The 15,099-nt window shown below is 40.3% G+C and overlaps 1 protein-coding gene across 1 annotated transcript in view; it reads left to right on the top strand.

The window, feature by feature from the left end:
• Positions 1-15,099, top strand: part of KLHL14 (kelch like family member 14) — a 104,182-nt gene that overhangs the window by 21,955 nt on the left and 67,128 nt on the right. Inside the window, exon 2 of the mRNA XM_060613555.3 lies at positions 7,834-7,955. Within this exon, the coding sequence (XP_060469538.3) occupies positions 7,834-7,955 (122 nt within the window). The remainder of the gene's footprint in view (positions 1-7,833; positions 7,956-15,099) is intronic.

Here is a 15,099-nt window from a genome sequence, read left to right as displayed (position 1 = left end):
CTAGTAGAAAATACCAAGCCATCATAGGTTTAGTAAAGTCCATTGAAATTGGAAAGTAATGGGAATGAGTCATAACTTCTTCCAATCTTCTCCAGCCTCTCCCTACTGGATTATGTTGGAGGTATCAGTTTTTCTCTTCCTTCACTATGCAGAGACACTTATTTCAAGGCATCAGCAGCACAAAGTACTTTTCATTTGTTAAAGGGACTGGCTCTAGAAGGTGATTTTATTCACAACCATTTATTTTCCCATTACACTTAACCCTCACAGCACCCCCACTTTACAGATGAAGCAACTGAGGTGTAAAGAGATTGAATATACCCAAGGGTATGAACCTATGAAGTGGTAGAAAGAGAATTTAAATTCATGTGTGACTGACTCTTAAATTAAAACTAAGTTGGCCTTAAGAGGATGGGAAGATGATCATCTATCCCAGTTTACTTTGCTACTTCATAACTGCCTAGTTTTTCCATCAAATCTCTGTTTCAAAAAAAAAAAAAAAAAAAAAAAGCTATATACTCCTAAAGGCTATATATGAGGAACTCCAGAGTAAAACCCCAATGAGTTAGTATTGTGAACAAGTTACGATAATTAAAACACCTGAACAAAAGAAATACAACACTATTATTTTTAAGTAATAAAACTTGGATGGGGACATAGGCCACACTACCTTGTCAAATCTGCAAGTTACACAAAGAAATAGCTAATACTGATGATGATGATGATGAGGAAGAAGAGGAGGATGGTAATGATAGAATTTATCTAGCACTTTATAAATGTTGTGCATATATTGTTTAATTTATTCCTGAAAAAAAAAAAACTATGCCTTACGTCTGTTGTTATCACTCTTTTATAAATAAGGTTAAAAGGGGAAAACAGCCCAAGGTCACTCTTCTTGAAAGAACTGAAACCAGGGGTCTCGCCCAAGTTGTAAGGCTTATGCCCTTAACAACCAGGCTCTCTACTTCAAGAACCATGATATTTTCAATAGATGTTCCCTCTAGGATGGAAGTAAGTGCCATGAGGAACAAGGAATTTATACCTCTTATTCCCATCATTAGCTCTAGTGTTTAGAATGGTACCTGGAACATAGTACAAACTCAATTAATAACTGCTAAGTAATAAGGGAATTGAAACAAGGATGCGTGGGTGGCTCAGTTGGTTAACCATCTGACTTCAGCTCAGGTCATGGTTTCATAGTTAGTGAGTTCGAGCCCCACGTGGGGTCCTGTGCTGACAGCTCCAGGTTTGGACTCCACTTCAAGTTTGGTGTCTCCCTCTCTCTCTGCCCTTCCCCCACTCATGTTCTGTCTCTCTCTCTCTCTCTCTCTGTCTCAAAAGTAAATAAACATTTTTTAATTAAAAAAAAATAAGTGAATTGAAACAAAATACCTAAATCAGTAGAAGATACAAAAACATTAAAAAATAATCACATGTTGATGTTTAAAATATTTAACTAGAAGAAATATAGGATAGGAAAAACCTGACTTGAAAACTCTTGGTTTGGGGCGCCTGGGGGGCGCAGTCGGTTAAGCGTCCGACTTCAGCCAGGTCACGATCTCGCGGTCCGTGAGTTCGAGCCCCGCGTCAGGCTCTGGGCTGATGGCTCGGAGCCTGGAGCCTGTTTCCGATTCTGTGTCTCCCTCTCTCTCTGCCCCTCCCCCGTTCATGCTCTGTCTCTCTCTGTCCCAAAAATAAAAAAAATAAAAAAAAATAAAAAAAAAAAAGAAAACTCTTGGTTTTATTTTATTTTAATTTTTTTTTAACGTTTATTTATTTTTGAGACAGAGAGAGACAGAGCATGAACAGGGGAGGGGCAGAGAGAGAGGGAGACACAGAATCGGAAGCAGGCTCCAGGCTCTGAGCTGTCAGCACAGAGTCCGACGCGGGGCTCGAACTCACGGACCGCGAGATCGTGACCTGAGCCAAAGTCGGCCGCTCAACCGACTGAGCCACCCAGGCACCCCGAAAACTCTTGGTTTTAAAAAAAAATTTTATATTTGTAATCCTCTGGAAGCTTAACAGGAATCCACCACTGCACTGTGGCTGCTAAAAGACTACTGTAATTTTAGAAAACCTTATAGCATGTATTTTTATATATATGCATATGTATACATCATATCACATACCACATTTGTTATATTGTATACAATTCTGATCACATATTTCAAAGGGGACAATGATGGTGCAGAGACATTTTAAGGAGGTGAGTGTGATGCTAGGGAAAACGGAAACTTTCTCAGAAAGAAAGGAGGATTTTTAACACGGAAAAGAAAAGACCTATGGCAACTATCTTGCAATATTTGAAGCCTGCCAGAACAGACACAAGTGCTTGCTCTTTTTTCTCTAAAAGACTTAGGTAGATTTTCAGCTCAGCATAAGGAGAAGAACAGATATTTAACACAACTGTCCGCCATCTTTCCACAATAAAGCAGTTTTGAAAAACTAAGGTCCATTTTGTTATAAATTGCGTAATTGAGAGGCTCCTGGGTGGCTCAGTCGGCTGAGCATCTGCCTTCAGCTCAGGTCATGATCTCACAGGTTAATGAGTTCGAGCCCCGCATCCGGCTCTCTACTGAGGGTTCAAATCCCAGAGCCTGCTTCAGATCCTGTGTCTCCCTCTCTCTCCGCCCCTCCCCCACTCGCTGTCTGTCTCTCTCTCTCTCTCTCTTTCAAAAATAAACATTAAAATTTTGTAAACAATAAAATAAATCACATAATTGATAAGAATAATTACCTACCAAAAAAAAAAAAAAAAAAAAAAAAAACTACTGAAAAGATTTCTACTTTAGGTAGAGAGCAGGACCAAATCAGTGACCTCAAATCTGGCTCTACGTTAGTTAAAATCAATTGGAAGACTGTGAAACATTACTGATTTTTAAGGCCTCATCCCAATTGAATCATCATCTCTGGGAGTGGAGCCTGGAGAATCCATATCAAGAATCTAAATCTTATAATCCCCTCAGATGATTCTGGTGACTCAGCAGGCTTGGGGATCACTGAACTAGATTACTTCAAAGTTGTCTTCTAACTCCCTCATTTAATGAGTCTTAGAAGATTATAGAATATTTTCTTTACCAAATAAATGAGAAAGATTTGTAGTCTGTAAAATGAATTTGGTCTAAATGGACATAGGTAGCCCTAAAATGCCAGCAGACCTCCTGGGTTGTTAAACAGGTTAAAATTCTTCTTGCAATTTAGTTCATGAAAACTTTTTTCATGTATCATGGAAAGGTAAACTTTATCTGGCCTGTTTCCCAATAATTAAAGTTCCAAATCACTGAAATATAAATAAATGACACTTTACTGTACTTACAGCACCAGTATGATGAAAAATTTGTTTACACCAGGAGGTTTTAGGTCATCCTTCAATCATTCATCCCCGTAACCAAACTACATATGCGCGCGAGCACATGCGTATACACACACACACTCACACACACACACACACACACACACACAAATATGACACATGGTAAATGTTGGGCAATTACTGAGATGGAACAAAGGGGACCTTCAAATTCCATTGCCTTTTTAACCTTATATTTTTCTATGCAAGAATCTAGGAGCCCAAATCAAAGGCATCGAAATAATATTATTAATCATGACATACTAAGCTCTTTGTCTCTAATTCCATGTCTTTTAAACACATTAGTTTGATCTAGGTGGTGTCAAGTTGAAGAGTAAAAAGGAGTACATGTATTTTAAAAATATTAACAAATTTGAAGAGAACATATTAATTTTGGCTAAATTGGTTCCCTATATAAAGGGCTTCTAATAGGTATACAGGTAGCCATATGAAGGAACTCTAATCACTGCAAAAGGGCTACATTTGTAGATTTTGCTAATCTAAAATGAAACCTGTAAGGTTGGAATTATTTAGAAAAGAGTAATTGAAACCCCCTTCAGCAAGTTAATTCAGATTCTCCTAATTTTACTTCTCTGGTTCACAAGGTATCTTTTTTATCATGGTGTTTTCAAATTGAAGTTCACACACATCAAATAAATAGCATGATAATCAGAGGTTTCAATATCCAATACACATGCATTATTATCTGTCATTATTGTCATTGTCACTATTATAATTGCACATTGTAAAAAGAATGGAAGCTTTTCCACAGGAATTATTCACGTGTATTACTTTCTAGGAGTAATTGAATAGTTGACATTGCATTTAAATCAAAGTAAAATATGTGATGGTTTGTCTCATTTGTTTTATTCTTACGAAATAAGAAATGTAGAGTGATCTCTATTAGGGTCCTTTATTTGGATCCAGAAAGGTTCAGTTTTATGTACTGTCCAAATGTATATTTTCTTATAACGAGGCTCAAAAGATATCCAATGTAATTAAAGTGATAATTTTCTAAGAACACATAAGATAACAGCTGGGTAGTGAAGTCCTCTTCATTAGCTTGTATTTATATACATGAACTCAACAAGAATCTCAGAGAAAAATATTATTTTTCTTTTTTAACTATTTAATCGGGCTTGGTATGTTGAAATGAAGCCCATGTTGTGTTGCCAATATCTACAGATCAATAATCACTTCCCTTAGAGTTTACGTAGAACTTTTCACTTCATTTTGGATAATCCCAATGGCAATCCCTTCAAGAGGCAAGTCAGATACTATTCATCTATTATGAGAAATCAGAGGCTCCAAAAAATCAAGTAATTTATACAAAGTTACTCTGTCGAATGGCAAAATTAGCCCTAGAATCCAGGTCATCTGGGTCTTAGTCAGAAGTTATGGTAAAATAAAAATTAAAAAAAAAACAAATTTGAATTGTAAAAAGATCACAGGTGTGGTAGCATATGAAGGCCTAGGTCTCAACACAGAGTATGCTTTGACTGTGGGAACTTTCTCACCTCCCTGTAAAACGGAGCTCTATCTGGGACGTAAGGCTGTTTTGACAGTCAATGGAGAAAATGGTGAGGAACCACTCCAACGTGTTTTGTTAGTCTATGTGTTGCTTCTTCTGCACTCTGTTACTTCTCACACGCTTTATCCTATTTTTGGCTTCTGTGTGATTCACCCTCACCAGGTAGAGTTTTAAACTTTGTTTAGACTTAAATAATATCGATACTGGTTTGGAGAAGTGAGTGACGACAAGCTTTAGAAACAAGATGCTCCAAGCGCAATGCCATAATAAGTGAAATAGATGATGATATGAATGTAGTGATTCGGGATTTAAAATGTGTCTTCACTCACTAAGAAGGCTGCGCGTGATGAACTTCAAACACTTCGCCTTCACAGGAAACACACAGCCGCTGAGGGTAGGTGGGATTTCCTTTCCTTCCGAGGAATTCCTGGTCACATTCCCTGCGGAGGAGGCTGGCTGATTTAGAGATTCGTCTTAGTTTCTGTGGAGGCCGTCGCTGCTGCTGTGCTAGCTTTGAATTGTGTCATTGTTGGCGGGGGTGAGGGTTGTTGTCATTTGCCAGCTATTCAGTGGCTTAGGATCGGTAGTCTCAGGCCAGTTCTCGGGGGACAGATGGCAGCAAGCGTCTCTTTAGGCAGAGAGAACAAAGACTCTAGATCCCCTCCTCGTCTGCAGAGATGGTCCATCTAAATCGCTGTTGAAAATCACCAATGTGGATTGGTCCAGGGAGGCGGGCTTTATCAATTAATGAAACAACCTTACAAATGAATGTAAGCCATTCATTTATCTCCGTGTGTCATTCGTGAAACACATTTTAAAAGGAGTACCTTTATTTAAATATCATAACGGAAATTTAATTATATTGCTTTGGTCACACTACCACCTCACTGAGTCCTTTCCTCTTACATCTAACCGTAGATAGTGGTCTATCTGCCACCACCAGAGGTCTGGCAGCAGGTAGGCGTGTCACATCGTGAAAACCACAGAATGGTGCCTTCCAGTTGAACAGCAATGTCGACACGTGGTAACTGATAGCAACCTAAAAAAGAGTATCTGCTCTCATCTTGATTCCTCTTATACTCACAGGCTGGCTGATTATTTGGACCCAAAAACTACAATAATAAAATCCTCTTATAATAGTTCTGTAACCATGCATTTAAGAGATTATATAGCACATCAGTCATGTATGTTCTCATTTCAAAATAAAAGAAAGGTACTTACTGCACTGAGTTCCCATAACCCCTCTTACCAGCCACCCCGATCACTGAAATCCTCAAAGTATGGAGCTCTTTGCTATCATATTCTGTTTTTGTTTCACAACTACAGGTCTATAAGGCATATGGGTACAGTTCCAAAGTACTTTGAATTCAAAGAAGTGAGGGGTTTTCTTTGTTTGTGACAAAATTAATATTGCAAGCTGCTATCACAGTATGCATTCTTCTGTAAGTATGGCTATACTTACTATCCACGATTCCCCGATAGGAGTTTCTCCAGAAGGTATTTTTTTCTACTGAGGCATATACAATGCATTCAATGGCACCAGAGTTTCATTAAAGGAATTCTCTTGTTCCCTTCCTTCACATGGAAATGTCATTAACTGTATTAAGTTAACTCTCCGAATGTTAGGTTCTTAACCAACAAACAGTGCTTCTCCACAAGGGCGTACTTTGCCAAGCGTCCTTGAATCAGAACGACAGGCTGAATATGTAATAATAGATTCAGAGCCACCACCGCGGGTTGTGATCATATTTAAGGGGAACCCTCTCGTATTTATTGACGTTTTCCTTCAGTCATGGTTGTTCCCTTTCTGCCACCACCACCTTCAGCCTTTCAGGTAAATGAAAAGTTCAATTATATGTAAAGCGACCGTTAAATCAGCAGGCCCCTTGTGGGGGTCTGGGCCTCCCCTCCCTGCTCCAATCGCAAGTGTGCTCAATCCATTACCCTTCCTGAGGATCGCACATCCATCAGGTCGAGTGTGCCGGCCAGGGTGCATCTTATAGCTTTTACTGCATATGAGACGTTGCAGGCCTGTTCTCAGGAACTGCCAGGCAGACTGGGAATCACAGTCACGGTTAATAGCAGCGAATTGCCAGCTCTTGATGGGTGGGTAGTCACTCCTTTCAGTGGTTGCCCCCTGGGGGAGAAGGTAGAAAAACAGAGGGAGGGAATTAGAGTGACTTTGCACAGTCGAGCAGGTTCATGCCGCTGGATCAGTGGCAAGCATTGGCAGGGCTCCACTCTGGGGAGGCTCAAAACAACCTCACAGTCTCATTTTTACCAATTGGTGCTGCTGTGTCGCCAGTGGTGCCCAGGGATGGGGTGGGGGGTGGGGGGAGGCTGGGGAGGGAGGGGGCGCTGGGAAGGAGATGAAGGCAGAAGTCTCAGCTAAATTAAACAAACAAAATGTCTCCTCGATACCCGTTAACCTACCCCAGTTAGCCCCGTGCTACTAATTGTACCAAACTGGTATTGGAAGTTCCCTGGGTGATTAAAGAGTTGGCTCACAAACTCTCTGCATAACCTTAATTTTTTCAAGGTTCTTTGAGTGGAGAATGGCTTATAATAATGATTTTGACTAATACGATTTTTGACATGCAACTTTAATGCTTAACCTTAGTACAACTCCAGAGCATTTCATGTGTACTCAGCTGTAAAGAGTGATGATTTAAAGGGATAATATAAGAAAAAGGTCGTTCTAGAATGAACCTCTAACAAATTGCATAAAGGGAGCTTATTATTCCATGAGTATGGGGATATGCTGCTCTTCTGATCATTTTTCTGCTTGGTTCAAAAAAAAAAATTGTTGAGACATGAATGGGAAAAGAAACAGGAAAAAATGAAATAGAAATCTGCAAGCAAGGAACATTCTTTTGATGGTTATGATTTCGTTGCCACTAAAGAGGCTCTACAATAATGTGGTTCTCCATCTCCTCTTTTGTTTTGGGTGAAGAATTCGCTCTAACAAGAAAATGCTGTTACTGGTTGGAGGGTTGCCTCCCGGGCCGGACCGGCTCCCCAGCAATTTGGTCCAGTACTATGATGATGACAAGAAGACGTGGAAAATACTCACAAGTGAGTGCCCTTCTTTATTCATTTACCCACCTATTTATTTCCGCGCAGAGCTGTCCTGATGGATGCGAAAACGTGGTTAATCAAATTAGACATTTTATTGATTTGTTACCCTTTGGAGGTCTGTTTATGTATCCCAGGGGATTTAGAGTAAAAGACTAAATTAACATTGCAGAGGTGGCCAATTTGGTCGTGGAATAGGCCTAAATTAAACTGGCCTAAAACCACTGCACGAGTTTGTGTTTCTGTGACAGAGAGGGGGTAGTAACTGAGATGTTCCAAAAGAAATTCTTCCGTTCTTTTTTCTTTTCTTTTCTTTTTTTTTTTTTTTTTTTTTTTTTTGGTTTCTTGAAAAGTGAAAGGTTGGTGAATAGCACTAAATTTTCTCATATCCTGATGGTTGTTTAGTTCATTTCTATGTAACTAACATGCATTTTGCCTTTTAAGCATTTCTGCTCGTTAATCTTTAGTCTGTGGAACTGGGTCTTAGAGAAGCACTCCCTTCTGTTGCTCCACAGTTTGGGTGGACAGATACCCAGGGCCTGTCCCAGCTGCATTAAATTGTGCTCGCAGACTTTGGCCCAAGATTCTCTTCCTCCCCTCCTTACAGGGTGATTGTGTTTTACAGCAAACCTCTTGCCTTGGGCACTGAGATTTGGAACTTATTGTTATATTGGTTATGATTCCCAATCTGACTCAGTCATGGAATCAAAAATCATCATTTCTTGAGTGCAGCAGGCTGTGTGCACCAGGCCCCTCGTGGGCACAGTGGCTGCACTGGTCAATAAAACTAAATTTTAACTGTCAAAATTGCCCAGAGCTGTATAGATAAAATAATAAATGAGTAATTTTGATCCATAAATCAAAGCCATACATTTAAAACCGCCAAAAGAAAAAGTTAGATTTTCTTACAGCGTTGTGTCTTTGAAGCAGTTATATATTTTATCAGCTTGTTTTTTTTTTTTTTTAAATCAGTTCCTTTCCTCTTACTAAAGCCCTTTAAAAGAATAGAAACAGGACAACAGTTTGCCCATAAGAGCAGAAGAGGAGCACAGACATGTGAGGTGGTGCTTGAAATAATACATTTCGGAGCTGGCTTATCCCAGCGAAACTACAGTAGCGTCCGCGAGCACAACGCGGAAGCTCCCTGGACGCCTATCCACCACGGTGATAGTAAAGAAGTGAGGGGATAATAGCCGCAAGCTTAAGGAGAAGGAAGAAAGAAAAAGAAGTTAGAGATGTCTTCAAATGGTTTTTATTCTCTTTTTGACAAAAGTACTGTTAACAACGAGTGACCGACCGGTATTTTTAAAGTAAAACCAAAGAATCAATTGTCTGACACTTGATCAATAGAGGAAGTCTAGGCAGCATAAGACACGGATACTAGGGGGAGGAGAGAAGAAGGAAAGACAAAGATTTTTGAAGAGCGATGACAGACGGAGATAGACAGAGGCAAAAGGATATCACAAGTAATAAGTGACACTCGTTCACAAATCCGTCTGTTTTCCCAGACACACCAGGCAAGGTCCAATTTGTTATTGGTTTGAAGCCCTTCATTAAAGGCAAAAAGATTCACTAAAGCATCATGAGTAATACCTAAGAAAAGTCTTACATTCATTTTAAACCTTGTTCGGAGACAGGGTGGTCATCCAATTTATTCTCCAAACTGGGACACTTTAGAGCATGAAATGGGGACCTACTGATGGGACAATAGGTATACATTGAAACATAAGGTCACCCTACTCAAAGCTTTCACGTTGCCTGATTTAGCCTTTTACTTAGAAGGAACTGGTAAGAAGGCATGAACTTGAATCTGTCAGACCTGATTCAAACCCATGTCTATGATCTTGAGCGAGGCATGTAAATATCCCAATTCATGGCTTCTTCATTCTTGTCAGCACCATTTGAGTATTTTTAAAATAAAGTGTTTATAAGTCATCTGACGTTGTGTGAGCTCCACAAATTGCAGGTATCATGACTAGTATTGTAACATCACTACCAACATTAGCACAAGGATTGTGTATAGTCTTGTACCCTAGAGGTATCGGTCAACTCAGGCTCTCCATGCAGAGGAGAGACAAATTGCACTGCCACAGATACAACACTCGGACCCGCTGCCCCCGAGTCAGGAGCCCGTCTTCCATGGTTTTCATATGTTGGATGTGGCAATCCACAGACCAAGAAGTAAAGATAAATGGGTATCTATCTGTTGACTCCATTCACCAGGTTTGATGTGGAAGGAAACAAAGACATTAATGTATAGACTTCTTATCACGGGAGCATACTGCAAGACCTTGAACCTTTTTTCTACAGTCAGGCACACTCCTAGTTCTGAAATAATGTCTACTCCACTTACACTCTTCATTTCACTGGAACCTGTACTTTAAAAAATAGAGTTTATTACCTGTTGGGCTGTGACCACATGGCCCCAAGTGAGGGCATATTTTTCAGGTTGGTTGGAGAGATATAGACAGCTTACCTGGATGATTTCTGCTGTTGGTCTGTATTTTTTAATTCAGGCATCTTATTTGACTAATAAATAAGTCAGGTCACTGAAAGATTTCCACACTATTTGGGCCATCTAACAATAAAGGAAGAAATGTTTCTCACTGGAATAAAAAAACCAAATATCCACATTCTCCCCAAATCCAATGAAGCATTATGGATTTCAAAGCTGCCCACTGACGTTCTTTTGACCCAGATGAACTGCTGAAGCTTCTGGCAGGGGGACCAGGACGACAATTAAGGCTAGGAGACGGTGCCTGGTTTGGGGTCTGCTTATTTATTAAATGGCTGTCTCCATACAAACAAACTAACAAGCTTAACTAGCAAACTCGAGGTTAGCCAAAGCCTCTGAATCTTAAGACTCCTTCGCCCACTTGGCTCGAGCACACATTTCTCAGCCTGTCTCCCAAATACGCTCCTTTGAGAAAGATGCCATTCCACAGACAGGAGCATGACCACCGCTGTGGGAGCCATACGGCTTACATGAATTATATAACAAAGAAGAATTAAGAGGAAAGGCAGTCATCCTCTCTCTCTTTTCTCACCCTGTTATGTTACGTTTTAGAATCACAGTTGAAGGGGTGCACAAATAATAAGTTGAATGGAGGAGGGGTGAGTAACAGTGAGAGAGTGGATCTACAGAACATAAAGAAAACAAAATCCAACCATCAGCCAGTCAGCCGTCTGGTCTACCTGAACAGCAAAGGGAACAATTATTCTCGCTGAAAAGACTGTTTTTTGGGAACATGCTGGCACAGATTGCGTTTTTATCCTCCCCTTCGGAAAAATCATTTAATATAGCATTATATAATTAATGTTGAGAATGGTGACAGACCTCCGTGGTCTCTCTTAAAAAAGTATCGAGAAATAACGGGCAAAAATGACTATAAAGTCCCTTTGTCAGTGCGAAATGTTAAGTAGTAACAGTAAACTTGGCATTGTTGTCCTCTTGATTGTTAATAATGGACGGGAGGTTGAGATGCACTTTCGTTCATTTTTATTTTACAGGTCTGCTCTTCCTGCATTTCTCACTCCTGCACGCAGTCTCCCGTTTCATTCTTAACTTATTAGAAAGCAGTACAGGAGACATGAATACTAAAATGGCCAGTGCAAAAAAACATGCCTCCTGTACTTTGCAGGCCCCAAATCCTTGGTGCAGAGATCACACAAAATAATTCCTGTGGTTACTCTGTACTTTTGATAGCACATTGCTTACAGATCAAAGTTTTTATGAAGCCCACATGTAGAAGTGGTTTGCATTCCCCCACCCCCACCCTGAGAGACAGCACTAAGGAGCCGTCTATTTTATTTGTCTTCTTCATTGGCCAAGTCCTTCACTGGTGGGGAAAGCTGTTTCCTGGGGACTGGCTTCCTTTTTCCTACATTTCGGATGAGAGAGTCTACTTATTAGGTGCCTTCTGTAAGCAACGAGAAGGAAAGGAGTTCAAAACAAAGATCCGTCCTTCCATGTGTCAAAGACGACTCCCCTTTCATAACGTTAGAATGAAAATTAGAAGAATTAAGTTAGCAAGGTTTCTTCGTTCTTTCGGCCACTGGGTTCCCTTTGTCAGAGGTAGGAAGAAATGCGTATTCTGCCCCCTCCTTTTCAGTTGATTTGCAGCTCTGGACTCTACCTGGTAATGCAAGGCTTTGGGGCCTTGTGTTTTTTAGTCACAGGAAATAAAAGAAACCCCTGTGCCCAGGTTTCCTCGGTTGTCTCCTCTGATCCCTGGAGGACACTGAACTTGATTCCATCCACACAGGGGCGGCCCTGGGCAGGGTGTCAGCGATTAATTTTAGGAACGTCACAAAGATCAGAGGCTAACTATACTTTCCATAAAGGTTGAAGGAATAGTACCAAGAAAACAAATTTTATAAAAGACATTGAACTTCAGTCCCAAAAGATAAACACAGGGTTGATCATATCCAATATCCAATAATTGCTGATTATTCAGAAAATCGTAAACCTGTGTATTGATACTTTCATCTGGACTTCTTTCCTTAGCCCTTCTGTTTCTTGACCTCAGTTTATTTCTGTTCTTCGAGGATGTGTTGGAGGAAAAGTCAAGTTAGTCAAAAGCTAATATTCATTTCTTATGATTATTTATTTAGCAAGAAATAAAAAGTAAGTTAAATTGAGGGTTTTATACCTGTGGGTTTCCTTTATTTACATTATCTTTAGACCCAAACCCCACAAAGTATTTAATTTTATTTCATTTCATTTCATTTCTAGACAGGTAGGTAGACTCTATAGGTAGTGCATTTCTCATTGCAGAAGAACCTCAGAAAACAATTAGGTGCTTCCAGAAGGACTCTGAAGCTGTCTGGGAAGAATTTAGACTTGTTTACAGACTTTGTTCCTTCATGTAACAAGCAATTATTAAATACCCACTCTGTGCTGGGTGGGAGGATAGAATGTAGATAAGATAATCTCTCGAGAACCTAAGGAGACAATTATAATAGAGTGTGCTAAGGGATAGAGAAGGAACCCTCAAGGTGCTAAAGAAGAACACAGAAGGGGCTCTTAGTCTAAAGAGGAGAGGATGGGGCACCTGGGTGGCACAATCAGTTGAGCGTCTGACTTCAACTCAGGTTATGATCTCACGGTTAGTGGGTTTGAGCCCCATGTCAGACTCTGTGCTGACAGCTCAGAGCCTGGAGCCTGCTTCGGATTCTGTGTCTCCCTCTTTCTCTGTCCCTCCCCCACTCACACTCTGTCTCTCTCTGTCTCTTAAAAATAAATAAGTGTTGGGGCGCCTGGGTGGCTCAGTTGGTTAAGCGGCCGACTTCGGCTCAGGTCATGATCTCGTGGTCCGTGAGTTCGAGCCCCGCGTTGGGCTCTGTGCTGACAGCTCAGAGCCTGGAGCCTGTTTCAGATTCTGTGTCTCCCTCTCTCTGACCCTCCCCCGTTCATGCTCTCTCTCTGTCTCAGAAATAAAAACGTTAAAAAATAAAAAATAAAAAATAAAAAAATAAGTAAGTGTTGGGGCGCCTGGGTGGCTCAGTCGGTTAAGCGGCCGACTTCAGCTCAGGTCATGATCTCGTGGTCCGTGAGTTCGAGCCCCGTGTCAGACTCTGTGCTGACAGCTCAGAGCCTGGAGCCTGTTTCAGATGCTGTGTCTCCCTCTCTCTGACCTTCCCCCGTTCATGCTCTGTCTCTCTCTGTCTCAAAAATAAAATAAACGTTAAAAAAAATAATAATAATAAATAAATAAATAAGTGTTTAAAAAAATAATAAAATAAATAAAGAGGAGAGAGAGGTTAGGGAAGATTTCCTCAAAATGACTTTCTGTGAAGTTGAAAAAATGGGTAAGAATTATTAAGGCAAAGAAGTGGATGAGGAGGTATTTTAGTAGGAGGGTCTAGGACTAGGAATGCCAAAAGGCAAGAGAGAGTTTGTGCCTTCTAGAAACTGAAATGAATTTACGCATCTTTTGGAGAGTCTGAGGCTAGGAAAGTATATGGTGGGGCTGGAGGGTTAACCACGAACCATATTATATGGGACTATTTCAAGGAATTGTTAAGATAGGTTTAAGAAGCAAGAACTGAGGAGAAATACTCTTCTAATTTTAGTTTTCAGTGTTAGTGAAAACGTAGTGATCTAAAGACTTTATATAATAGCATGGCAGTCGTCTCTTAGCTTGGAACTTATTTCAGTTCATGGAGTGGCTGTTTCCATGACTCTGGACAAGAAGAAGGAGAGAGAATTGTGTTTGGACTTTTTAAATATGTTAGCATCTAATTTTACCTTCAATGAGCTCAATTCTAATTTGAGATACTTGGCTGCACATTGCTATATATCTTGAATTATTTGCTACTGTGTATTCATGCCCCAGTGCATTAGTGGATTTTTCATAGATTTTTTTTAAAAAAAATATGTGTGATGGTCACTCCAAAATACTGTATTTCAAGGAAGTTGGGTGCCTGGAAAAACTAGTTGACTTTATTTCTGGTTTATACCTCCCTTGAATATAGCAATTGCTTTTTCTCCAGAGAACAGCATGTGTACAAATAATTTTGATGCTTTCTTTGCACACAAGCTGTAGTATTTGCTACTGAGTCTGGTAGAAAGGAGGTATGAGTCACATGGGCTGCTTAAATTTGTTCTGTGTCATTCCTAGGCAAATTGCAGACTAAGTCTGGCAAGCCAATGAATGTGAATACTAAAAGATTAGATGATCTCCTTGCCCAGCCCTCTCATTTTACACATTAATTTCATTCATTCAACAAATGTAATTGAGATCTTCTATGCAGCAGGCATTGTTCTCAATACAGAGAAAACAGTGCTGAGTCAAAGCAAATATTATCACACCAATCCTAGATTTTGGTGGTGCGGGGGTTGGGGGGGGGCAGTATTAATAATAAGCCCAGATAGGGGCGCTTGGGTGGCTCAGTCAGCTGAGGGTCCACCTTCCATTCAGGTCATGATCTCACAGTTCGTGAGTTCGAGCCCCGCGTCAGGCTCTGTGCTGACAGCTCAGAGCCTGGAGCCTGCTTCGGATTCTGTGTCTCCCTCTCACTCTGTCCCTCCCCGACTCGTGCTCTCTCTTTCTCTCTCTTCCTTTTCTCAAAAAAAAAAAAACAACAAAAAAAAACCATTATTTTTTTTTAATTTATAGAAAATAATAATAATCCCAGATAG

The sequence above is a fragment of the Panthera onca genome, chromosome D3 (assembly GCF_046562875.1).
Source record: "Panthera onca isolate mPanOnc1 chromosome D3, mPanOnc1 haplotype 2, whole genome shotgun sequence".
NCBI lineage: Eukaryota > Metazoa > Chordata > Mammalia > Carnivora > Felidae > Panthera > Panthera onca.
This window is presented reverse-complemented; position numbering and strand designations above follow the sequence as displayed.